Source organism: Pezoporus occidentalis, unplaced genomic scaffold (genome assembly GCF_034315485.1).
Source record: "Pezoporus occidentalis ecotype Australia unplaced genomic scaffold, CSIRO_AGI_Poc_V1 ctg624, whole genome shotgun sequence".
NCBI classification, from domain to species: domain Eukaryota; kingdom Metazoa; phylum Chordata; class Aves; order Psittaciformes; family Psittacidae; genus Pezoporus; species Pezoporus occidentalis.
Window position 1 is genome coordinate 1,784 of NW_026915971.1, and position 24,109 is coordinate 25,892.

Below are 24,109 nucleotides of genomic sequence, written 5' to 3' on the forward strand. Positions count from 1 at the left end.
ATACGGGGTATGGGGATATAGGGCATGGGATATCAGGATATAAGTTATGGGATATCGGGATATGGGGTATGGGATATGGGATATAGGGTTTGGATACGGGATATGGGGATATAGGGTATGGGATATGGGGTTATTATGGGGTATCAGGATATGGGGTTATGGGGTATGGGGTTATTATGGGGTATCAGGACATGGGGTTATTATGGGATATGGGGTTATTATGGGATATGGGGTTATTATGGGATATCACGACATGGGGATATTATGGAGTATGGGGTTATTATGGGATATGGGGTTATTATGGGGTATCAGGGTATGGGGTTATTATGGGATATCACGATATGGGGTTATTATGGGGTATCAGGATATGGGGTTATTATGGGATATGGGGTTATTATGGGATATCACGACATGGGGATATTATGGAGTATGGGGTTATTATGGGATATGGGGTTATTATGGGGTATCAGGATATGGGGTTATTATGGGGTATCAAGATATGGGGTTATTATGGGACATGGGGTTATTATGGGATATGGGGTTATTATGGGATATCACGATATGGGGTTATTATGGGGTATCACGATATGGGGTTATTATGGGATATCACGACATGGGGTTATTATGGGATATGGGGTTATTATGGGGTATGGGGTTATTATGGGATACCACGCACACCCCAACTCCTCACCCCCCATGGATCACCTTGAACCCTTTATTAAAGGAGCAGCGGGGGGGGGGAGGGGGGGGATGGGATCCAATCCCCATGGGGGGGGTGGGGGGGGCTGGGCCCTATAGGGGCAGCCCCATGGGGCCCCCCCCCCCCCCTTTCAGGCCTTGCCCTGTCCCCGCTGCAGCTCCTGCTGCAGCCGCCCCAGCGCGTCCCGGTGCTGCTCCGAGCGGCGCTCCAGGTCCTGCATCTGCTGCTCGTAGCGGCGGCTGCGGGGGACACGGGGCAGACCCATGGATACAGGGGGCAGACCCATGGATATCGGGGGCAGCCCCATGGATACAGGGGGCAGACCAATGGATAACGGGGGCACACCCATGGATAACGGGGTCAGACCCATGGATATCGGGGGCAGACCCATGGATATCGGGGGCAGACCCATGGATACAGGGGGCAGACCAATGGATAACGGGGGCACACCCATGGATAACGGGGTCAGACCCATGGATATCGGGGGCAGACCCATGGATATCGGGGGCAGACCCATGGATACAGGGGGCAGACCAATGGATATCGGGGGCAGACCCATGGATACAGGGGGCAGACCAATGGATATCGGGGGCAGACCCATGGATACAGGGGGCAGACCCATGGATAACGGGGGCACACCCATGGATAACGGGGTCAGACCCATGGATATCGGGGGCAGACCCATGGATACAGGGGGCAGAACCATGGATATCGGGGGCAGACCAATGGATATCGGGGGCAGACCCATGGATATCGGGGGCAGACCCATGGATACAGGGGGCAGAACCATGGATACAGGGGGCAGACCCATGGATATCGGGGGCAGCCCCATGGATATCGGGGGCAGAACCATGGATATCGGGGGCAGACCCATAGGTAACGGGGTCATCGCCCCATGGATATCGGGGGCAGCCCCATGGATATCGGGGGCAGCCCCATGGATATCGGGGGCAGACCCATGGATATCGGGGGCAGACCAATGGATATCGGGGGCAGAACCATGGATATAGGGGGCAGACCCATGGATATCGGGGTCAGACCCATGGATAACGGGGGCAGAACCATGGATACAGGGGGCAGACCCATGGATATCGGGGGCAGCCCCATGGATATCGGGGGCAGACCAATGGATATCGGGGGCAGCCCCATGGATATTGGGGGCAGAACCATGGATAAAGGGGGCAGAACCATGGATAAAGGGGGCAGAACCATGGATATAGGGGGCAGACCCATAGATAACGGGGTCAGACCCATGGATAACGGGGGCATCGCCCTATAGATAACGGGGTCGTCACCCCACAGATAACGGGATCCTCGCCCCATGGATCCCCCATGGATCCTCGCCCCATAGATCCCCGCCCCATAGATCCCCGCCCCATGGATCCCCCATAGATCCCCACCCCATAGATCCCCGCCCCATAGATCCCCGTCCCATAGATCCCTGCCCCATAGATCCCCCATAGATCCCCACCCCATAGATCCCCACCCCATAGACCCCCCCCATAAATCCCCGCCCCATAGTTCCCCCCATAGATCCCCTCCCCATAGACCCCGCCCCACAGATCCCCGCACTCACATCTCCCCATTGATGTACTCCAGGCGCTTCCCCACCGTGCCCTTGGCCTCCTCCAGCTCCTGCTTCACCAGCACCGGCCCCAGCAGCTTGAAGATGGGGTTGGAGGCATCCAGGAGCTCCAGCTCCTGAAGGCAGCGGTTTTGGGGTGAATTTGGGCGTTTTTGGGTCATTTTGGGCTGATTTTGGGGTTTTTGGGGGGTTTTAGGGGGTTTTGGGGGGGCTTTAGATGGGTTTTAGAGGGGTTTGGAGCTGGGGTTGGAGGCATCAAGGAGCTCCAGCTCCTAAAGGGGAGCGGTTTTGGGGTGAATTTGGGCGTTTTTGGGTCATTTTGGGCTGATTTGGGGGTTTTTGAGGTGTTTTTGGGGGGTTTTGGGGGGGTTTTAGGGGGCTTTAGATGGGTTTTAGGGGGGTTTGGAGCTGGGGTTGGAGGCATCCAGGAGCTCCAGCTCCTGAAGGCAGCGGTTTTGAGGTGAATTTGGGCGTTTTTGGGTCATTTTGGGCTGATTTGGGGGTTTTATGGGGTTTTGGGGGTGGTTTTGGGTGTTTTTGGGTTTTTTTTGGGGTGTTTTAGGGGGGTTTTAGATGGGTTTTAGGGGGGGTTGGAGCTGGGGTTGGAGGCATCCAGGAGCTCCAGCTCCTAAAGGGCAGCGGTTTTGGGGTGAATTTGGGGGGTTTTGGGTCATTTTGGGCTGATTTTGGGGTTTTGGGGGTGTTTTAGGGGGTTTTTGGGGTGTTTTTGGGGTGTTTTGGGGGTGTTTTGGGGGGGCTTTAGATGGGTTTTAGGGGGGTTTGGAGCTGGGGTTGGAGGCATCAAGGAGCTCCAGCTCCTAAAGGGCAGTGGTTTTGGGGTGAATTTGGGCGTTTTGGGGTCATTTTGGGCTGATTATGGGGTTTTTGGGGTGTTTTTGGGGTGTTTTTAGGGGGGTTGGGGTGTTTTTGGGGGGTTTTGGGGTGTTTTTGGGGGGTTTTGGGGGGGTTTTAGGGGGGTTTGGAGCTGGGGTTGAAGGCATCCAGGAGCTCCAGCTCCTAAAGGGAGCGGTTTTGGGGTGAATTTGGGGGGTTTTGGGTCATTTTGGGCTGATTTTGGGGTTTTGGGGGTGTTTTAGGGGGTTTTGGGGGTGTTTTTGGGGTGTTTTGGGCTGATTTGGGGGTTTTGGGGGTGTTTTAGGGGGTTTTGGGGGTGTTTTGGGGGTGTTTAGGGGTATTTTGGGATGGTTTGGGATGATTTTTGGGTTTTTTGGGGTCATTTTGGGCTGATTTTGTGGTTTTGGGGGAGTTTTAGGTTTTTTTGGGGGTGTTTTAGGGGGGCTTTAGATGGGTTTTAGGGGGGTTTGGAGCTGGGGTTGGAGGCATCCAGCAGCTCCAGCTCCTAAAGGGAGCGGTTTTGGGGTGAATTTGGGGGTTTTTGGGTCATTTTGGGCTGATTTTGGGTGGTTTAGAGGGTTTGGGGGTGTTTTAGACTTGTTTGGGGGTATTTTGGGGTGGTTTAGGGTGGATTTGGGGTAGTTTAGAGGGTTTGGGGTATTTTGGGGTGGTTTAGGGTGGATTTTGGGGTACTTTGGGGGGTTTTTTGAGTATTTTGGGGGTGTTTCTGGGTATTTTGGGGTGGTTTTTGAGTCTTTTGGAGTGTTTGGGGGGTATTTTGGTGTGTTTCTGGGTATTTTGGGGTGTTTTTGGGTCATTTTGGGGTGTTCAGGGGGTATTTTGGGGTGTTCAGGGGGTATTTTGGGGTGTTCAGGGGGTGTTTTGGGGTGTTTTGGGGTGTTTTTGTTTTTGGAGTATTTTGGGGTGGTTTGGGGGTATTTCGGAGTATTTTGGGGTGTTTGGGGGTATTTTGGGGTGTTTAGGGGGTGTTTTGGGGGTATTTTGGGGTGTTTAGGGGGTGTTTTGGGGGTATTTTGGGGTGTTTTTGGAGTATTTTGGGGTGTTTAGGGGGTGTTTATGGGGTGTTTTGGGGTTGTTTAGGGGGTGTTTTGGGGTATTTTGGGCTATTTTGGGGTGTTTAGGGGGTATTTTGGAGTATTTTGAGGTGGTTTGGGGGTATTTTGGGGTATTTTGGGGTGTTTTGGGGGTATTTTGGGGTGTTTTGGGGGTATTTTGGGGTGTTTTGGGGTATTTTGGGGTGTTTAGGGGGTGTTTAGGGGGTATTTTGGGGTGTTTGGGGGGTATTTTTGGGTGTTTAGGGGGTATTTTGGGCTGTTTTTGCCCGTTTTGGGGGCTTTCTGACCTCCTTGACGATGTTGTTCTCGGTCAGCTGCGCCTCCAGCTTCTGCCGTGCGGCCACGGCGCGGCTCAGGTCTGGGCGGAGAATGGGGGGGTCAGGGGGTTTTGGGGTGAAATGAGGGGGTTTTGGGGTGAAATGAGGGGATTTTGGGTAAAATGAGGGGTTTGGGGTGAAATGAGGGGATTTTGGGGTGAAATGAGGGGTTTTGGGGTGAAATGAGGGGATTTTGGGTAAAATGAGGGGTTTTGGGGGGAAATGAGGGGTTTGGGGTGAAATGAGGGGATTTTGGGGTGAAATGAGGGGGTTTTGGGGTGAAATGAGGGGATTTTGGGTAAAATGAGGGGTTTTGGGGTGAAATGAGGGTGTTTTGGGGTGAAATGAGGGGGTTTTGGGGGGAAATGAGGGGGTTTTGGGTTGAAATGAGGGGGTTTTGGGCTGAAATGAGGGGGTTTTGGGGGGAAATGAGGGGGTTTTGGGGGGGAAATGAGGGGGTTTTGGGGGGGAAATGAGGGGGTTTTGGGGGGAAATGAGGGGTTTTGGGGGAAATGAGGGGGTTTTGGGGGGAAATGAGGGGGTTTTGGGGGAAATGAGGGGGTTTTGGGGGGAAATGAGGGGGTTTTGGGGGGAAATGAGGGGGTTTTGGGGTGAAATGAGGGGGTTTTGGGGTGAAATGAGGGGGTTTTGGGGTGAAATGAGGGGATTTGGGGTGAAATGAGGGGGTTTTGGGGGGAAATGAGGGGGTTTTGGGGGGAAATGAGGGGGTTTTGGGGGGAAATGAGGGGATTTTGGGGGAAATGAGGGGTTTTGGGGTGAAATGAGGGGGTTTTGGGGTGAAATGAGGGGGTTTTGGGGGGAAATGAGGGGGTTTTGGGGGAAATGAGGGGTTTTGGGGGGAAATGAGGGGGTTTTGGGGGGAAATGAGGGGGTTTTGGGGTGAAATGAGGGGGTTTTGGGGGGAAATGAGGGGATTTTGGGGTGAAATGAGGGGGTTTTGGGGGAAATGAGGGGTTTTGGGGTGAAATGAGGGGGTTTTGGGGTGAAATGAGGGGATTTTGGGTAAAATGAGGGGTTTTGGGGTGAAATGAGGGGTTTTTGGGGTGAAATGAGGGGGTTTTGGGGTGAAATGAGGGGGTTTTGGGGGGAAATGAGGGGATTTTGGGTAAAATGAGGGGGTTTGGGGTGAAATGAGGGGGTTTTGGGGGGAAATGAGGGGATTTTGGGTAAAATGAGGGGTTTTGGGGGGAAATGAGGGGTTTTGGGGGGAAATGAGGGGGTTTTGGGGGGAAATGAGGGTTTTTTGGGGGGAAATGAGGGTTTTTTGGGGGGAAATGAGGGTTTTTTGGGGTGAAATGAGGGGGTTTTGGGGTGAAATGAGGGGATTTTGGGTAAAATGAGGGGTTTTGGGGGGGAAATGAGGGGGTTTGGGGTGAAATGAGGGGGTTTTGGGGGTGAAATGAGGGGTTTTGGGGTGAAATGAGGGGTTTTTGGGGTGAAATGAGGGTTTTTTGGGGTGAAATGAGGGTTTTTTGGGGTGAAATGAGGGGTTTTTGGCACCTTTCTGCAGTTGTTGGTATTTCTCCAACTCTCCCTGAAGCTTCTTCTGGATCTGCTCAGCCATGGCGGGGGCTGGGGGGGGGAGCCATGGGAGCCCCAACCCCCCCCAAACCCCACAGAGACCCCAAAAACCCCATAGAGGCCCCAAAAACCCCATAGAGACCCCCCCCAAACCCCATAGAGACCCCAAAAACCCCATAGAGACACCGAAAAACCCATAGGGACCCCCCCAAACCCCATAGAGACCCCATATAGGCCCTACAGACCCGATACAGACCCCATAGACCCCACAGAGACCCCATAAAGACCCCATACAGGCCCTATAGAGACCCCATAGAGGCCCCATAGACCCCATACAGGCCCCATAAAGGCCCCACAGACCCATAGAGGCCCAATAGACCCCATAAGGAGCCCATACAGGCCCCATAGACCCCACAGTGGCCCCACAGACCCAATACAGGCCCCATACAGGCCCCATACAGGCCCTTAGACCCCATAGTGACCCCATAGGGGCCCCACAGAGACCCCATAGAGACCCCATACAGGCCCCATAGAGATCCCATAGAGACCCCATACAGGCCCTATAGACCCCATAGAGACCCCATACAGGCCCTTAGACCCCATAGTGACCCCATAGGGGCCCCATAGACCCCATAGAGACCCCATACAGGCCCCATAGAGACCCTATACAGGCCCCATAGAGACCCCATAGACCCCATAGAGACCCCATACAGGCCCTTAGACCCCATAGTGACCCCATAGGGGCCCCACAGACCCCATAGAGACCCCATACAGGCCCCAAAGAGACCCCATAGAGGCCCCATAGAGACCCCATACAGGCCCCATAGAGGCCCCACAGACCCCATAGAGACCCCATAGAGATCCCATACAGGCCCTTAGACACCACAGTGACCCCATAGGGGCCCCACAGACCCCATAGAGACCCCATAGACCCCATACAGGCCCCATAGACCCCATAGTGACCCCATAGGGGCCCCACAGACCCCATAGACCCCATACAGGCCCCATAGACCCCATAGTGACCCCATAGGAGCTCCACAGACCCCATACAGGCCCCATAGACCCCATAGTGACCCCATAGGAGCTCCACAGACCCCATAGACCCCATACAGGCCCCATAGACCCCATAGTGACCCCATAGGAGCTCCACAGACCCCATAGAGACCCCATAGACCCCATACAGGCCCCATAGACCCTATAGTGGCCCCATAGGAGCCCCACAGACCCCACAGTGACCCCATAGACCCCATAGACCCCATAGAGACCCCAGAGACCCCATAGAGATCCCATACAGGCCTCATAGACCCCATAGTGACCCCATAGGGGCCCCACAGACACCATAGAGACCCCATAGAGACCCCATAGGGGCCCCACAGACCCCATAGAGGCCCCATAGACCCCACAGGCCCCCTCACCGCTCCTCACGCCGCTGCAGGCCCAGACCACGCCCCCTCCGCCGATCACGTGACGCGGCAACAACGCGCGCCCCCCCCACCCTCCGCGCATGCGCAAATCCCCCCGTGAATCCACGCCCCCACCAAGCCACGCCCCCACCAAGCCACGCCCCCATCGGGCCACGCCGCCTTCCTATTGGCTCTCGGCGCCAGCAGCCACCCAAGCGACGCCCCCAGCGTCAAGCCACGCCCCCATCGGGCCACGCCGCCTTCCTATTGGCCCTAAGCTCCCGCAGCCACTCAAGCCACGCCCCCGTCGGGCCACGCCGCCTTCCTATTGGCCCGCAGCGCCCGCAGCCACCCAAGCGACGCCCCCAGCGTCAAGCCACGCCCCCATCGGGCCACGCCGCCTTCCTATTGGCCCTCGGCTCCCGCAGCCACCCAAGCCACGCCCCTAGCGTCAAACCACGCCCCCATCGGCCCACGCCGCCTTCCTATTGGCCCGCAGCGCCCGCAGCCACCCAAGCCACGCCCCCAGCGTCAAGCCACGCCCCCATCGGGCCACGCCGCCTTCCTATTGGCTCTCGGCGCCCGCAGCCACCAAAGCCACGCCCCCATCCCCTCTAGCCACGCCCACCGCGCCCTTTCTCCACCAATCACACGCCGCCCTCCCCGGCACTGGCCCCGCCCCCTGCGGCTCGCGCGGGCGCGCCCCGGCCGCGGCTTCCCGGTACCGCGTGACGGGAACGGGCGGGGCTGGGGGGGGGGGGGGAGGCGGAAGCGTTCGGGAGGCTCCGTTCCCGTTCGGGTCCCCCCGTTCCCGTTCGGGCGCTCCCGTTCGGGTCCTCCCGTTCCCGTTCGGCCCCCCCCGTTCCCCTTCGGGCACCCCCGTTCCCTTTCGGGTGGTCCCGTTCTCGTTCGGGCAGTTCCGTTCCCGTTCGGGTCCCCCCGTTCCCGTTCGGGCGCTCCCTTTCCCGTTCAGGCGCTCCCGTTCCCGTTCGGGGTCCCCCGTTCCCGTTCGCCTCCCCCCCCTCCCCCCCGTTCCCCTTCGGGCACCCCCGTCCGCATTCGTCCGCGTTCGGGTGGTTCCGTGCGGGTGCTCCCATTCCCTTTCGGGCTCCCCCGTTCCCGTTCGGGCGCTCCCGTTCCCGTTCTGGCCTCCCCCCCCACCCCCTCCCGTTCGGGCGCTCCCGTTCCCGTTTAGGCGCTCCCCTTTCCGTTCGGGCGCTCCCGTTCCCGTTCGGGCCTCCCCCCCCCCCCCCCCGTTCGGGCGCTCCCGTTCCCCTTCGGGTCCCCCCGTTCCCGTTCGGGTCCCCCCGTTCCCGTTCGGGCGGTGCCTTTCCGGTGTTCCCGTTCCTGTTGGGGCGCCCCCTTTCGGGTCCCCCCGCTCCCGTTCGGGCGCTCCTGTTCCCGTTTAGGCGCTCCCCTTTCCGTTCGGGCGCTCCCGTTCCCGTTCGGGCCTCCCCCCACACCCCCTCCCGTTCGGGCGCTCCCGTTCCCGTTCGGGCGCTCCCGTTCCCGTTCGGGTCCCCCCGTTCCCGTTCGGGCGCTCCTGTTCCCGTTTAGGCGCTCCCCTTTCCGTTCGGGCGCTCCTGTTCCCGTTCGGGCCTCCCCCCCCCCCTTTCGGGCGCTCCCGTTCCCGTTCGGGTCCCCCCGTTCCCGTTCGGGTCCCCCCGTTCCCGTTCGGGTCCCGTTCGAGCCCCCCCGTTCCCGTTCGCGATGCGGCGCCGTTGCTCCCGTGCCCGGCGCTGCGCGGCTCGGGCGGCGGCGCTGGCGCTGGCGCTGCTGGGGCTGGGGCTGGCGGGGGGGGGCGGCGGAGAGGAGCTGCTGGCGGCGGCGCTGGCGGCTTGGAACGGGGATGGAACGGGAACGGGAGCGGGAACGGGAACGGGAGCGGGAATGGGAATGGGAACGGGAACGGGAACGGGATTGGGAATGGGAACGGGAACGGGATTGGGAACGGGATTGGGAATGGGAACGGGAACGGGATTGGGAACGGGAACGGGATTGGGAATGGGAGCGGGAACGGGATTGGGAGCGGGAACGGGAACGGGATTGGGAATGGGAACGGGAACGGGATTGGGAGCGGGATTGGGAACGGGAGCGGGATTGGGAACGGGAACGGGATTGGGAACGGGAGCGGGATTGGGAACGGGAACGGGAACGGGATTGGGAACGGGAGCGGGATTGGGAACGGGAACGGGATCAGGAACGAGATTGGGAACGGGAACGGGATTGGGAATGGGAACGGGATCGGGAACGCAATTGGGAATGGGAACGGGATTGGGAACGGTATTGGGAACGGGAACGGGATTGGGAATGGGAATGGGAGCGGGATTGGGAACGGGAAACGGTGACGGGGCTTTGGCGCTTGACGCAGGCGTTCCGGTGGGTCCCAACGGTGCCGATCCCCTGCCCCTCGGCAACGTTTCCACCTACCCCGCCTCCATCCCCATCCTCCTGTCCCCGGAGCCCTGCGGCCCCAGCGGGCCCTTCCTCTTGGTGCTGGTGCCCAGCGCCGCGGAGCACGCGGAGCAGCGCCAAGCCGTGCGCGACACCTGGGGCCGGGGGACACCCCCGAAACGGACCCCGGCGCCACGAAACGGCCCCGGAACGCCTGAAAACGCCCCCAAAAAAGCTAGAAACGCCCGCGAAACGCTTAAAAACGCCCCCCAAACGCCTGAAAACGCCCCTGAAATGGTTAGCAACGGCCTCAAAATGGGTGGAAACACCCATGAAACGCCTGAAAACGCCCTCGAAACGGCTAGAAACGCCCCTGAAATGCTTCAAAACGGCCCCAAAATACCTGAAACGCCTAGAAACGCCCCTAAAACGCCTGGAAACGCCCCCGAAACGCCTGAAAACGCCCCTGAAACGCCCGGAAACGCCCCCGAAACAGCTAGAAACGCCCCTCAAACGCTTAGAAACGCCCCCGAAACGCCTAGAAACGCCCCCAAAACGCCCGGAAACGCCCCTGAAACAGCTAGAAACGCCCCTCAAACACCTAGAAACGCTCCTGAAACGCTTCAAAATGGCCCTGAAACGCTCAGGAACGCCCCCAAAACGCCTAGAAACGCCCCCGAAACGCCTAGAGACGGCCCCGAAACGCTTCAAAACGCCCCCCAGATGCCTGAAACGCCTAAAAACGCCCTCAAAACGCCTACAAACGCCCCCGAAACGCTTCGAATCGCCCCCGAAACGCCTAAAAACGCCCCCAAAACTCCTAGAAACACCCCTGAAACGCCTCAAAACTCCCCCAAAACACTTCAAAACGCCCCCCAAATGCCTGAAACGCCTAGAAACGCCCCCGAAACGCCCGAAAACGCCCCTGAAACGCCTAAAAACGCCCCCAAAACGCCTAGAAACGCCCCCGAAACGCTTAGAAACGCTCGCGAAACACCTAAAAACGCCCCCGAAACGCTTCAAAATGCCCCCGAAACGCTTCAAAACACCCCCCAAATGCCTGAAACGCCTAAAAACGCCCTCAAAACGCCTGAAAACGCCCCCGAAACGCCTCAAAACGCCCCCGAAGAGCCCGAAACCGCCCCCGAAACGCCCTCCATGCGCACCATCTTCGTGGTGGGCCTGCCCGGGTCGCGGGCGGCGTGGCGGGCGCTGCGTGAGGAGTGGTTGCGTCACGGCGACGTGCTGCAGGGCGCGTTCCCCGACGCCTACGGCACGCTGACGCTGAAAACGCTGCTGCTGCTGCGTTGGGCGTCCCGGCGCTGCCCCGGCGCCCGTTTCCTTCTCAAGGCCGACGACGACGTCTTCGTCAACGTCCCCGCCTTGGCGCGGCACCTCCGGGCGCCAACGTTGCCCCGGCGCCTTTACTTGGGTCGGGTGCATTGGTGGGTGCCCCCCAACCGCGACCCATCGAGCCGTCACCACGTCCCCGCCGCGTTGTACCCGGCGTCGCGGTTCCCCCCTTACTGCAGCGGCACGGCCTACGTGCTGTCGCGCGCGGCGGCGTTGGCGGTGCTGGCGGCCGCCCCACACGTTCCTTTCGTGGGTCCCGAGGACGTGTGGGTCGGGTTGTGCGCCCGGCGTGCCGGGCTGGCGCCGCGGCACACGGCGCGGCTGGCGGGCGCCATGAGGGTGCCGTTGGATGGGTGCTGTTACGGGGAGGTGATGTTCAGCGCGCACCGCCTGCGCCCCGATGACATGAGGGAAGTGTGGGGCGTGCTGACGGGGGGAGGGAACGGTTGTGGGGCGTTGGAGAGGGCCTTGGGGGTGCTGAGGTGTAGGGTGATGGCTGCAAGGGCCGGAGGAGGGTGGTGATGGGGATGGCGGCGGTGGGGAATGGGAGATGTGGGGGGGGAGTGGGCACCAGGGACAGACCGTGGGGCGCCCCACAGGGGTTAGGGGTCCATCGGCACCGTGGGTACTGGGATTGGTCCATTGGCAACCATGGATACTGGTGTTGGTCCATTGGCACCATGGATACTGGTGTTGGTCCATTGGCACCATGGATACTGGTGTTGGTCCATCGGCACCATGGATACTGGGATCGGTCCATCGGCACCATGGATACTGGTGTTGGTCCATCAGCAACCATGGATAATGGGATCGGTCCATCGGCACCATGGATACTGGTGTTGGTCCATTGGCACCATGGATACTGGGATTGGGTGCTCCATCGGCACCATGGAGACTGGGATCGGTCCATCGGCACCATGGATACTGGTGTTGGTCCATCGGCACCATGGATACTGGGATCGGTCCATCGGCACCATGGATACTGGTGTTGGTCCATCAGCAACCATGGATAATGGGATCGGTCCATCGGCACCATGGATACTGGTGTTGGTCCATTGGCACCATGGATACTGGGATTGGGTGCTCCATCGGCACCATGGAGACTGGGATCGGTCCATTGGCAACCATGGATACTGGGATCAATCCATTGGCACCATGGATACTGGGATCGGTCCATCGGCACCATGGATACTGGTGTTGGTCCATTGGCAACCATGGATACTGGGATCGGTCCATCGGCACCATGGATACTGGGATCGGTCCATTGGCAACCATGGATACTGGAGTTGGTCCATTGGCACCATGGATACTGGTGTTGGTCCATTGGCACCATGGATACTGGGATCAGTCCATTGGCACCATGGATACTGGGATTGGTCCATTGGCAACCATGGATACTGGTGTTGGTCCATTGGCACCATGGATACTGGGATCGGTCCATCGGCACCATGGATACTGGGATTGAGTGCTCCATCGGCACCATGGATACTGGGATCGGTCCATCGGCACCATGGATACTGGGATTGAGTGCTCCATTGGCAACCATGGGTACTGGGATTGGTCCATTGGCAACCATGGATACTGGGATCGGTCCATCGGCACCATGGATACTGGGATTGAGTGCTCCATTGGCACCATGGATAATGGGATTGGTCCATTGGCAACCATGGATACTGGGATTGGTCCATCGGCACCATGGATACTGGGATTGGTCCATGGCACCATGGATAATGGGATTGGTCCATTGGCAACCATGGATACTGGGATTGGTCCATCGGCACCATGGATACTGGGATCGGTCCATCAGCATGGTGGGTAGTGGGATTGGTCCATTGGCACCATGGATAATGGGATTGGTCCATTGGCAACCATGGATACTGGGATCGGTCCATCAGCCCCATGGACACTGGAATCAGGGCTCCATCATCCCCATGGACACTGGGATCAAGGGGTCCATCAGCACCATGGACAGCACATGGACACGTGGTCCATTGGCCCCATAGACAATGGGATCAAGGGGTCCCTCATCCCCATGGACACTGGGATTGAGGGGTCCATCAGCCCCATGGACAGCACATGGACACGTGGTCCATGGGCCCCATAGCCAATGGGATTGAGGGGTCCATACAGAGCATCCCCATTGCTCAGTAAAGGCTTTTCCAGCCTGCAGCCGCGTCTCGGGAATGCTTTGCCCCCCCCCCCCCCCGAAAAGGGTCCTGGTGGTCCCAAATCCCCCCAATTCCCATCGAAATCCCAACAATTCCACCCAAATTCCTTCAATTCCCACCCAAATCCCAACAATTCCACCCAAATTCCTTCAATTCCCCCCCCCAAATCCCAACAATTCCCATCGAAATCCCAACAATTCCGCCCAAATCCCCCCAATTCCCATCGAAATCCCAACAATTCCACCCAAATTCCTTCAATTCCCACCCAAATCCCAACAATTCCACCCAAATTCCTTCAATTCCCCCCCCCAAATCCCAACAATTCCCATCGAAATCCCAACAATTCCGCCCAAATCCCCCCAATTCCCATCGAAATCCCAACAATTCCACCCAAATTCCTTCAATTCCCACCCAAATCCCAACAATTCCACCCAAATTCCTTCAATTCCCCCCCCCAAATCCCAACAATTCCCATCGAAATCCCAACAATTCCGCCCAAATCCCCCCAATTCCCATCGAAATCCCAACAATTCCACCCAAATTCCTTCAATTCCCACCCAAATCCCAACAATTCCACCCAAATTCCTTCAATTCCCCCCCCCAAATCCCAACAATTCCCATCGAAATCCCAACAATTCCGCCCAAATCCCCCCAATTCCCATCGAAATCCCAACAATTCCACCCAAATTCCTTCAATTCCCACCCAAATCCCAACAATTCCACCCAAATTCCTTCAATTCCCACCCAAATCCCAACAATTCCACCCAAATTCCTTCAATTCCCCCCCCCAAATCCCAACAATTCCCATCGAAATCCCAACAATTCCACCCAAATCCCAACAATTCCCACACAAATCCCAACAATTCCACCCAAATTCCTTCAATTCCCCCCCCCAAATCCCAACAATTCCCATCGAAATCCCAACAATTCCACCCAAATCCCAACAATTCCCACACAAATCCCAACAATTCCACCCAAATCCCAACAATTCTCACCCAAATTCCCCAATTCCCACCCAAACCCCAACAATTCCCACCCAAATTCCCCAATTCGCCCCCAAATTCCACAATTCCCCCCAAATTTCCCAATTCCCACCCAAATTCCCCAATTCCCCCCTAATTTCCCCAATTCCCACCCAAATTCCCCCAATTACCCCCAAATTTCCCAATTCCGACCCAAATTCCCCCAATTCACCCCAAATTTCCCCAATTCCCACCCAAATTCTGCAATTCCCCCCAAATTTCCCCAATTCCCACCCAAATTCCCCGATTCCCACCCAAATTCCCCAATTCCCACCCAAATTCCCCGATTCCCACCCAAATTTCCCCAATTCCCACCCAAATCCCTCCAATTCCACCCAAATTCCCCAATTCCCACCCAAATTCCCCAATTCCACCCAAATTTTCCCAATTCCCAACAAATTCCCCCAATTCGCACCCAAATTCCCCAATTCCCACCCAAATTCCCCCCAAATTCCCCATGGTTTTGGTGTTTTCTGGCTGTTTTCGGCGTGTTTTTTGGGGTGCTTTTGGGGTTTTGGGCTATTTCAGGGCTGTTTCAGGCTACTTTGGGCGGTTTTGGGGCATTTTGGGCTGATTTAGGCTCTTTTGGGGGCATCTTGGGGCTGTTTTGGGGGCATTTGGGGTTATTTGGGGCCGTTTTGGGGTGATTTTGGGGTCGTTTTGGGCGATTTTGGGGTCGTTTTGGGCTATTTTGAGGCGATTTAGGGGTCGTTTTGGGCTATTTTGGGGCGATTTTGGGGTCGTTTGGGGCTATTTTGGGGTGATTTTGGGGTCGTTTTGGGCTATTTTTTTTCGGGTCGGTTTGGGGCCATTTTTGGGTCGTTTGGGGCCGGTTTGGGCTACTTTGGGGTCATTTTGAGGCCATTTTGGGGTCGGTTTGAGCTATTTTGGGGTCGGTTTGGGCTATTTTGGGGGCGTTTTGGGCTACTTTGGGGTCATTTGGGGCTGTTTGGGTACCGTTTTGGGCTATTTGGGGTTCGTTTGGGGCCAGTTTGGGGCTGTTTGGGGCCAGTTTGGGCTATTTTGGGGTCGGTTTGGGGCCATTTTGGGGTCGTTTGGGGCCGGTCTGGGCTACTTCGGGGTCATTTTGGGCCATTTAGGGCCGTTTTGAGCTATTTTGGGGTCGGTTTGGGCTATTTTGGGGGCATTTTGGGCTATTTTGGGGTCTTTTGGGGCTTTTTTGGTACTGTTTTGGGCTATTTTGGGGTCGGTTTGGGGCCATTTTGGGGTCGTTTGGGGCCGGTTTGGGCCGTTTCGGGGCCTTTTGGGGGTCTTTTGGGGCCATTTTGGGGCCTTTTGGGGGCCATTTGGGCCGTTTTGGGGCCATTTTGGGGCCGTTTTGGGCTATTTGGGGGTCTTTTGGGGCTGTTTGGGGTCGTTTTGGGGCCATTTGTGCCCGGTTTGGGTGGTTTCATGGCCATTTTGGGGTCGTTTCGGGGCCACTTCGGGGCCATTTTGGGGCCGTTTGGGGCTACTTGGGGGTCTTTTGGGGCCGTTTTTGGGCTGTTTGGGTGCCGTTTGGGGCCGTTTTGGGCCATTTTGGGGCCATTTTGGGTCGTTTTGGGGCCGTTTGGGGCTGATTTGGGGCCGTTTCGGGGCCGTTTTGGGGCCGTTTTGGGCTGATTTGGGGCTGTTTTGGGCCATTTCGGGGCCGTTTCGGAGCCTTTTGGGCCATTTTGGGGCCGTTTTGGGTCCTTTCGGGGCCGTTTTGGGTCGTTTCGGGGCCGTTTTGGGTCGTTTTGGTCGTTTCGGGGCCGTTTGGGCCGTTTGGGGCCATTTCGGGGCCGTTTTGTGTCGTTTCGGGGCCGTTTTGGGCCGTTTCGGGGCCGTTTTGGGGCCGTTTGGGGCCGTTTTGGGCTGATTTGGGGCCGTTTTGGGCCGTTTGGGGCGGTTTGGGCCATTTCGGGGCCGTTTTGGGTCGTTTCGGGGCCGTTTGTGGCCGTTTGTGGCCGTTTTGGGTCGTTTTGGGGCCGTTTTGGGTCGTTTTGGGGCTGTTTTGGGGCATTTCGGGGCTGTTTCGGAGCCATTTGGGGCCGTTTTGGGCCATTTCGGGGCCGTTTTGGGTCGTTTTGGGTCGTTTCGGGGCCGTTTTGGCCCGTTTTTGGCTTATCTGGGGCCGTTTTGGGGCCGTTTGGGGTCGTTTTTGGGCTGATTTGGGGCCGTTCCGGGGCCGGTTCCGCTCCCGCAGCGGCGCCGGGGTTGCGCTTCCGGGGTCAGCAGCGGCGCCGCCGCCTCCTCCTCCATTGTCCGGCGGCTGCGGGCGGAGGTAGCGGAGAGGGAACGGGAACGGGGACGGGAACGGGAACGGAGATGGGGATGGGAATGGGATGGGGGGGGAGTGGGATGGGAACGGGAATGGGATGGGGGGGGGAGTGGGAACGGGGATGGGGATGGAAACGGGAACGGGATGGGAACGGAGATGGAATGGGGGGGAATGGGAACGGGGGGGGGGACCGGGAACGGGGATGGGAATGGGAACGGGAAAGGGATGGGAACGGGAACGGGGATGGGGGAGGAGTGGGATGGGAACGGGAACGGGGGAGTGGGATGGGAACGGGAACGGGATGGGGATGGAAACGGGAACGGGTTGGGGGGGGGAGTGGGATGGGAACGGGAACGGGATGGGAACGGAGATGGAATGGGGGGGGAATGGGAACGGGAAAGGGATGGGAACGGGGATGGGATGGGGGGGGCGAGTGGGAACGGGGGGGGGACTGGGAATGGGGATGGAAATGGGAACGGGACCGGGGATGGGAACGGGAGCGGGATGGGAACGGGAACGGGATGGGAACGGGAACGGGGGAGTGGGATGGCAACGGGAATGGGATGGGGGGGGGAGTGGGAACGGGGATGGGAATGGGAATGGGAATGTGGCTGGATGGGGGCTGTCTCTTGGCTGTGACTCGCGGGGACAAAGGGGGCTGCAGGGGAGCATCGGCAGCGACCAAAACGGCCCCAAAGCAGCACAAAAGAGCCCCAAAACGGCACAAAATAGCCCCAAAACCGACCCAAACACCCCAAAATAGCCCAAACCACCCCAAAATACCCCAAAATAGCCCAAACCACCCCAAAATAGGCCAAAACACCCAAAGTAGCCCCAAACACCCCAGAATAGCCCCAAACACCCCGAAATAGCCCAAACCACCCAAAATAGCCCAAAATAGCCCCAAACACCCCAAAATAGGCCAAAACACCCCAGAATAGCCCAAACCACCCCAAAATAGCCTAAACCACCCCAAAATAGCCCAAACCACCCAAAATAGCCCCAAACACCCCAAAACACCCCAAAATAGCCCGAAACACCCCAAAATAGCCCAAACCACCCCAAAATAGCCCAAACCACCCCAAACCATTGCTCCGTTCCTCTGGAATCCCAGGAATGGGATTGGGAGCCCCCCCCATGGTCCCCATAGAGGGGGCTTGGGGGGTGTTTTGGGGTGGTTTTGGGGTGTTTTGAGGGGTTTTGGGGGCGTTTCTGGGCTGGTTTAGGGTGCTTGGGGGGTTTTCAGCCAGTTTTGGGGTGTTTTGGGGTGGTTTTAGGGTGGTTTTGGGGTGTTTTGGGGGCTGTTGGGTGTTTTCAGTGGTTTTGGGGCTTTTCTGGGGTGTTTTGGGGTGTTTTTAGGGTGGTTTTTGGGTGGTTTTGGGGTGTTTCGAGTGGTTTTGGGGTGGTTTCGGCGCTCTTCTGGGGTGTTTTGGGGTGGTTTTAGGGTGGTTTTGGGGGTGTTTTGGGGTGTTTCGAGCGGTTTTGGGGCTCTTCTGAGGTGTTTTGGGGTGTTTTTAGGGTGGTTTTGGGGTGTTTCGGGGCTGTTTTGGGGCATTTTGAGTGGTTTTGGGGCTTGGGGGGTGTTTTCTGGTGTTTTTAGGGTGGTTTTGGGGGTGTTTTGGGGGTGTTTCGAGCTGTTTTGGGGGGGTTTTGGGGCTCTTCTGAGGTGTTTTTGGGTGTCTTTAGGGTGTTTTTGGGGTTGTTTTGGGGTGTTTTGGGGGCTGTTGGGTGTTTTGAGTGGTTTTGGGGATTTTCTGGGGTGTTTTGGGGTGGTTTTAGGGTGGTTTTGGGGGTGTTTCGAGCGGTTTGGGGGTGGTTTTGGGGCTCTTCTGAGGTGTTTTCAGGTGTATTTAGGGTGGTTTTGGGGTTGTTTTGGGGTGTTTGGGGGCAGTTTTGGGGTGTTTTGAGTGGTTTTGGGGCTTTTCTGGGGTGTTTTGGAGTGGTTTTAGGGTGGTTTTTGGGGTGGTTTTGGGGTGTTTTGGGGGTGTTTGGAGTGGTTTTGGGGTGGTTTTGGGGCTCTTCTGAGGTGTTTTCGGGTGTATTTAGTGTGGTTTTGGGGTTGTTTTGTGGTGTTTGGGGGCTGTTTTGGGGTGTTTTGAGTGGTTTTGGGGTGGTTTGTGGGCTTTTCTGGGGTGTTTTATGGGTTCTTTGGGGTGTTTTTAGGGTGTTTTGGGGGTGATTTGAGTGGTTTTGGGGCTTTTCTGGGGTGTTTTGGGCTGTTTTTAGGGTGGTTTTGGGGTGTTTTCAGGGTGTTTTGAGTGGTTTTGGGGTGGTTTGGGGCATTTCTGGGGTGTTACAGGGCATTTTTAGGGTGGTTTTGGGGTGTTTTTGTGTGGTTTTCAGTGTTTCTGGGGTGGTTTTGGGTGGTTTGATGGTGTTTTGGGGTGGTTTTGGGGTGTTTTGGGTCTGTTTGGGGCATTTCAGCTGGTTTTGGGGTGTTGTGCATCTGGTTTCAGGTTTTTTGAGTGGTTTTGGTGTGGTTTTGGTGCTTTTCTGGGCTGTTTTTGGCTGGTTTTAGGGTGTTTTGGGGTGTTTTGGGTGTTTCAGCCAGTTTGGGGGTGTTTGGGGGCTGTTTTGGGGTGATTTGAGTAGTTTTGGTGTGGTTTGGGGCATTTCTAGGGTGGTTTTATGGTGTTTTGGGTGGTTTTGGGTGTTTCTGGGCTGTTTTGTAGTGATTTTGGGGTGGTTTGGGGTCTGGTTTGGGTGTTTCTGGGGTGTTTTGCAGTGATTTTGGGGTGGTTTGGGGTCTATTTTGGGTGTTTCTGGGCTGTTTTGCAGTGATTTTGGGTCTCTTTTGGGTGTTCCTGGGTTGTTTTGCAGTGGTTTTGGGTGGTTTTGGGTGTTTCTGGGCTGTTTTGTAGTGATTTTGGGGTGGTTTGGGGTCTATTTTGGGTGGGTTTGGGTGTTTCTGGGCTGTTTTGTAGTGATTTTGGGTCTCTTTTGAGTGTTCCTGGGTTGTTTTGCAGTGGTTTTGGGTGGTTTTGGGTGTTTCTGGGATGTTTTGCAGTGATTTTGGGTCTCTTTCGGGTATTTTGGAGTGTTTCTGGGCTGTTTGGCCATGATTTTGGGGTGATTTTGGGTCTCTTGGGTGGTTTTGGTTGTTTCTGGGCTGTTTTTCAGTGGTTTTGGGGTGGTTTTGGGCGTTTCTTGGCTGTTTTGCAGTGGTTTTGGGCCTCTTTCGGGCGTTTTTGGCTGTTTCTGGGCTGTTTTGCCGTGATTTTGGGTCTCTTTCGGGTGGTTTTGGGTGTTTTTGGGCTATTTCGCCATGATTTTAGGTCTCTTTGGGGTGTTTTTGGGTGTTTCTGTGCTCTTTTGCCGTGTTTTTGGGTCTCTTTCGGGTGTTTTGGGGTGTTTCTGGGCTGTTTCGCTATGATTTTGGGGTCTCTTTCGGGTGTTTTTGGCTGTTTCCGGGCTGTTTCGCCGTGATTTTGGGGTGATTTTGGGTCTCTTCCGTGTGTTTTTTGGTGTTTCTGGGCTGTTTCAGCGTGATTTTGGGTCTCTTTTGGGTGTTTTTGGCTGTTTCTGGGCTCTTTCACTGTGATTTTGGGTCTCTTTTGGGTGTTTTTGGCTGTTTCTGGGCTGTTTTGCAGTGGTTTTGGGTTGATTTGGGCTGTTTCTGGGATCTTTCGTCATGATTTTGGGTCTCTTTTGGGTGTTTTTGGCTGTTTCTGGGCTCTTTCACTGTGATTTTGGTTCTTTTTCGGGTGTTTTGGCGTGTTTCTGGGGTGTTTCCTTGTGATTTTGGGTCTCTCGGCTGTTTTTGGGGTGTTTCTGGGCTGTTTTGCAGTGGTTTTGGGGTGATTTTGGCTGTTTCTGGGCTGTTTCACCGTGATTTTGGGTCTCTCTTGGGTGCTTTTGGCTGTTTCTGGGCTGTTTCACCGTGATTTTGGGGTGATTTTGGGTCTCTTTTGGGTCTCTTTTGCCATGATTTTGGGTCGCTTTTGGGTGGTTTTGGCTATTTCTGGGCTGTTTCACCATGATTTTGGGGTGATTTTTGGTCTCTTTTGGGTATTTTTGGCTGTTTCTGGGCTGTTTCGCCATGATTTTGGGGTGATTTTGGGTCTCTTTTGGCTGTTTTTTGGCTGTTTTGCAGTGGTTTTGGGGTGATTTTGGGTCTCTTGGGTGTTTTTGGCTGTTTCTTGGCTGTTTTGCAGTGGTTTTGGGGTGATTTTGGGTCTCTTGGGTGTTTTTGGCTGTTTCTGTGCTGTTTTGCAGTGGTTTTGGGGTGCTTTTGGCTGTTTCTGGGCTCTTTCACTGTGATTTTGGGTCTCTTGGGTGTTTTTGGCTGTTTCTGTGCTGTTTTGCAGTGGTTTTGGGGTGATTTTGGGTCTCTTGGGTGTTTTTGGCTGTTTCTGTGCTGTTTTGCAGTGGTTTTGGGGTGCTTTTGGCTATTTGTGGCCTCTTTCACCGTGATTTTGGGGTGATTTTGGGTCTCTTTTGGGTGTTTTGGGGCTGTTTCTGGGCTGTTTTGCAGTGGTTTTGGGGTGATTTTGGGTTTCGGCTGTTTTTGGGGTGTTTCTGGGCTGTTTTGCAGTGGTTTTGGGGTGATTTTGGGTCTCGGCTGTTTTTGGGGTGTTTCTGGGCTGTTTCACCGTGATTTTGGGTCTCTTTCGGGTGTTTTTTGGCTGTTTTTTTTGCTTTTGTAGTGGTTTTGGGGTGATTTTGGGTCTCGGCTGTTTTTGGGCTGTTTCTGTGCTGTTTTGCAGTGGTTTTGGGGTGCTTTTGGCTATTTCTGGCCTCTTTCACCGTGATTTTGGGGTGATTTTGGGTCTCTTGGGTGGTTTTGGCTGTTTCTGGGCTGTTTTGCAGTGGTTTTGGGGTGCTTTTGGCTATTTCTGGCCTCTTTCACCGTGATTTTGGGGTGATTTTGGGTCTCTTTTGGGTGTTTTTGGCTGTTTCTTGGCTGTTTTGCCCTTAATTTGAGATGATTTTTGGTCTCTCGGCTGTTTTTGGGGTGTTTCTGGGCTGTTTTGCAGTGGTTTTGGGGTGATTTTGGGTCTCTTTTGGGTGTTTTTTGGCTGTTTTGCAGTGGTTTTGGGGTGATTTTGGGTCTCGGCTGTTTTTGGGGTGTTTCTGGGCTGTTTCGCCGTGATTTTGGGGTGATTTTGGGTCTCTTTTGGGTGTTTTTTCGCTGTTTTGCAGTGGTTTTGGGGTGATTTTGGGTCTCTTGGGTGTTTTGGGGTGTTTTTTGGCTGTTTTGCAGTGCTTTTGAGGTGCTTTTGGCTATTTCTGGCCTCTTTCACCGTGATTTTGGGGTGATTTTGGGTCTCTTTCCCCCTCCACAGCCCCCCCAACCTCAATGTCCCCCAAGCGCTCCCTCGCTGCTCCCCCCCCCTCCTCCTCCTCCCCCCCTCCTCCTCCTTCCCATCCCCATTCCCGTTCGGAAGCGTTTTCCCCCCCCCCCATCCCCACCTCCTCCTCCGGTGGGCGTCGGAAGGAGGCGGCCGGGGTCCGGCAGCGGGGGGGGTGCGCTCGGGAGCCCCCCAACATCTGCGTGGAGCATCGCAGGAGCCGTGGGGCTGGCGGGGGAGGAGGAGGAGGGTCCGGATCCATCGGGAATGGGGCAGGGAAGAGCTGGAGCTGCCGGGAGTGCGGGAAAGGAGCGGAGGAGAGGAACGGGAAGAGGAGGGAGAGCGGGGGAGGAGGTGGGGGAATGGGGGGGGATGGGGGGGGGAAATGGGGGGGGTGATGGGGGGGAATGGGGGGGAATGGAGGAATAGGATGGGAATGGGATGGGGATGATGGGATTGGAGGTGGGAATGGGGTGGGAATGAGATGGGGATGGGGGGGGAGTAGTGGGATTGGAGGTGGGGATGGGGGGGGAATGAGATGGGGATGGGGTGGGGATGGGGGGGAATGGGGTGGGGATGGGGGGGGATGGGGGGGAATGAGGTGGGAATGATGGGTCTGGAGGTGGGAATGGGATGGGGATGGGGGGGAATGGGATGGGGGTGAATGGGGTGGGGATGGGATGGGAATAGTGGGGGATGGGGATGGGGTGGGGGGGAAATGGGGTGGGGATGGGATGGGAATAGGGAGGGATGGGGTGGGGATGGGGGGGGAATAGTGGGATTGGAGGTGGGGATGGGGGGGGAATGGGGGGAATGGGGTGGGGATGGGGGGGAAATGGGGTGGGGATGAGGGAATGGGGGGGAATGGGGTGGAAATGGGGGAATGGAGGTGGGAATGGGGTGGGGATGGGGGTGGAATGGGGTGGGGATGGGGGGGGATGGGATGGGGATGGGGGGTGGGATGGGATGGGGATGGGGTGGGAATGGAGGAATAGGATGGGAATGGGATGGGGATGATGGGATTGGAGGTGGGAATGGGGTGGGAATGGGGGAAATGAGGTGGGGATGGGGGGGAATGGAGGGAATGGTGTGGGGATGGGGGGAATGGGATGGGGATGGGGGGGAAATGGGGTGGGGATGGGGGGGGATGGGATGGGGATGGGGGGAATGGGGTGGGGATGGGGGGAATGGGATGGGGGGGAATGGGAATAGGGTGGGATGGGTTGGGGATGGGGGGGGAATAGTGGGATTGGAGGTGGGGATGGGGGGGGAATGAGATGGGGATGGGGTGGGGATAGGGGGGAATGGGGTGGGGATGGGGGGGGATGGGGGGGAATGAGGTGGGAATGATGGGTCTGGAGGTGGGATGGGATGGGGATGGGGGGGAATGGGATGGGGGGGGATGGGGTGGGGATGGGATGGGAATGGGGGGGGTGGGGATGGGGATGGGGATGGGGTGGGGGGGAAATGGGGTGGGGATGGGATGGGAATAGGGAGGGATGGGATGGGGATGGGGGGGGAATAGTGGGATTGGAGGTGGGGATGGGGGGGGAATGAGATGGGGATGGGGGGAAATGGGGTGGGGATGAGGGAATGGGGGGGAATGGGGTGGAAATGGGGGAATGGAGGTGGGAATGGGGTGGGGATGGGGGTGGAATGGGGTGGGGATGGGGGGGAATGGGGTGGGGATGGGGGGGGATGGGATGGGGGGTGGGATGGGATGGGGATGGGGTGGGAATGGAGGAATAGGATGGGAATGGGATGGGGATGATGGGATTGGAGGTGGGAATGGGGTGGGAATGGGGGGAATGGGGTGGGGATGGGGTGGGGATGGGGGGGGATGGGGGGATTGGAGGTGGGGATGGGGGGGGAATGGGGTGGGGGGGGTGGGGATGGGATGGGGATGATGGGATTGGAGGTGGGAATGGGGTGGGAATGGGATGGGGATGGGGGGGATGGGGTGGGTTGGAGGTGGGGATGGGGGGGGAATGAGATGGGGATGGGGTGGGGATGGGGGGGAATGGGGTGGGGATGGGATGGGAATAGGGGCGGAATGAGATGGGGATGGGGTGGGGATAGGGGGGAATGGGGTGGGGATGGGGTGGGAATGGGGGGATTGGAGGTGGGATGGGATAGGGAT

General features: G+C 56.9%; 3 protein-coding genes across 4 annotated transcripts; 1 reads left to right on the plus strand and 2 right to left on the minus strand.

Annotated features, from left to right (window-relative positions):
- Positions 1-803: 803 nt before the first annotated feature.
- Positions 804-7,581, minus strand: PFDN6 (prefoldin subunit 6). 2 transcript variants are annotated; one of them, XM_062639933.1, is made up of 5 exons: positions 7,491-7,581; positions 6,055-6,126; positions 4,504-4,574; positions 2,277-2,401; positions 804-939 (listed from the first exon to the last, which is right to left on the minus strand). In XM_062639933.1, exons 1-5 carry the CDS (start codon positions 7,579-7,581, stop codon positions 831-833), a joined length of 468 nt encoding a protein of 155 aa, XP_062495917.1. In that variant the 3' UTR covers positions 804-830. The 2 variants fall into 2 exon arrangements, with proteins under 2 accessions (XP_062495917.1, XP_062495918.1); XM_062639934.1 differs by having other exon boundaries at positions 7,501-7,574.
- A 2,207-nt stretch (positions 7,582-9,788) lies between these two features.
- Positions 9,789-11,747, plus strand: B3GALT4 (beta-1,3-galactosyltransferase 4). The gene is made up of 3 exons (XM_062639931.1): positions 9,789-10,053; positions 10,723-10,842; positions 10,957-11,747. The coding sequence occupies exons 1-3, from the start codon at positions 9,789-9,791 to the stop codon at positions 11,745-11,747; spliced, it is 1,176 nt and encodes a 391-aa protein (XP_062495915.1).
- Positions 11,748-15,886: 4,139 nt separating this feature from the next.
- Positions 15,887-22,231, minus strand: LOC134174720 (proline-rich protein 2-like). The gene is made up of 2 exons (XM_062639932.1): positions 22,091-22,231; positions 15,887-16,669 (listed from the first exon to the last, which is right to left on the minus strand). The coding sequence occupies exons 1-2, from the start codon at positions 22,229-22,231 to the stop codon at positions 15,887-15,889; spliced, it is 924 nt and encodes a 307-aa protein (XP_062495916.1).
- Between the last annotated feature and the right edge of the window lie 1,878 nt (positions 22,232-24,109).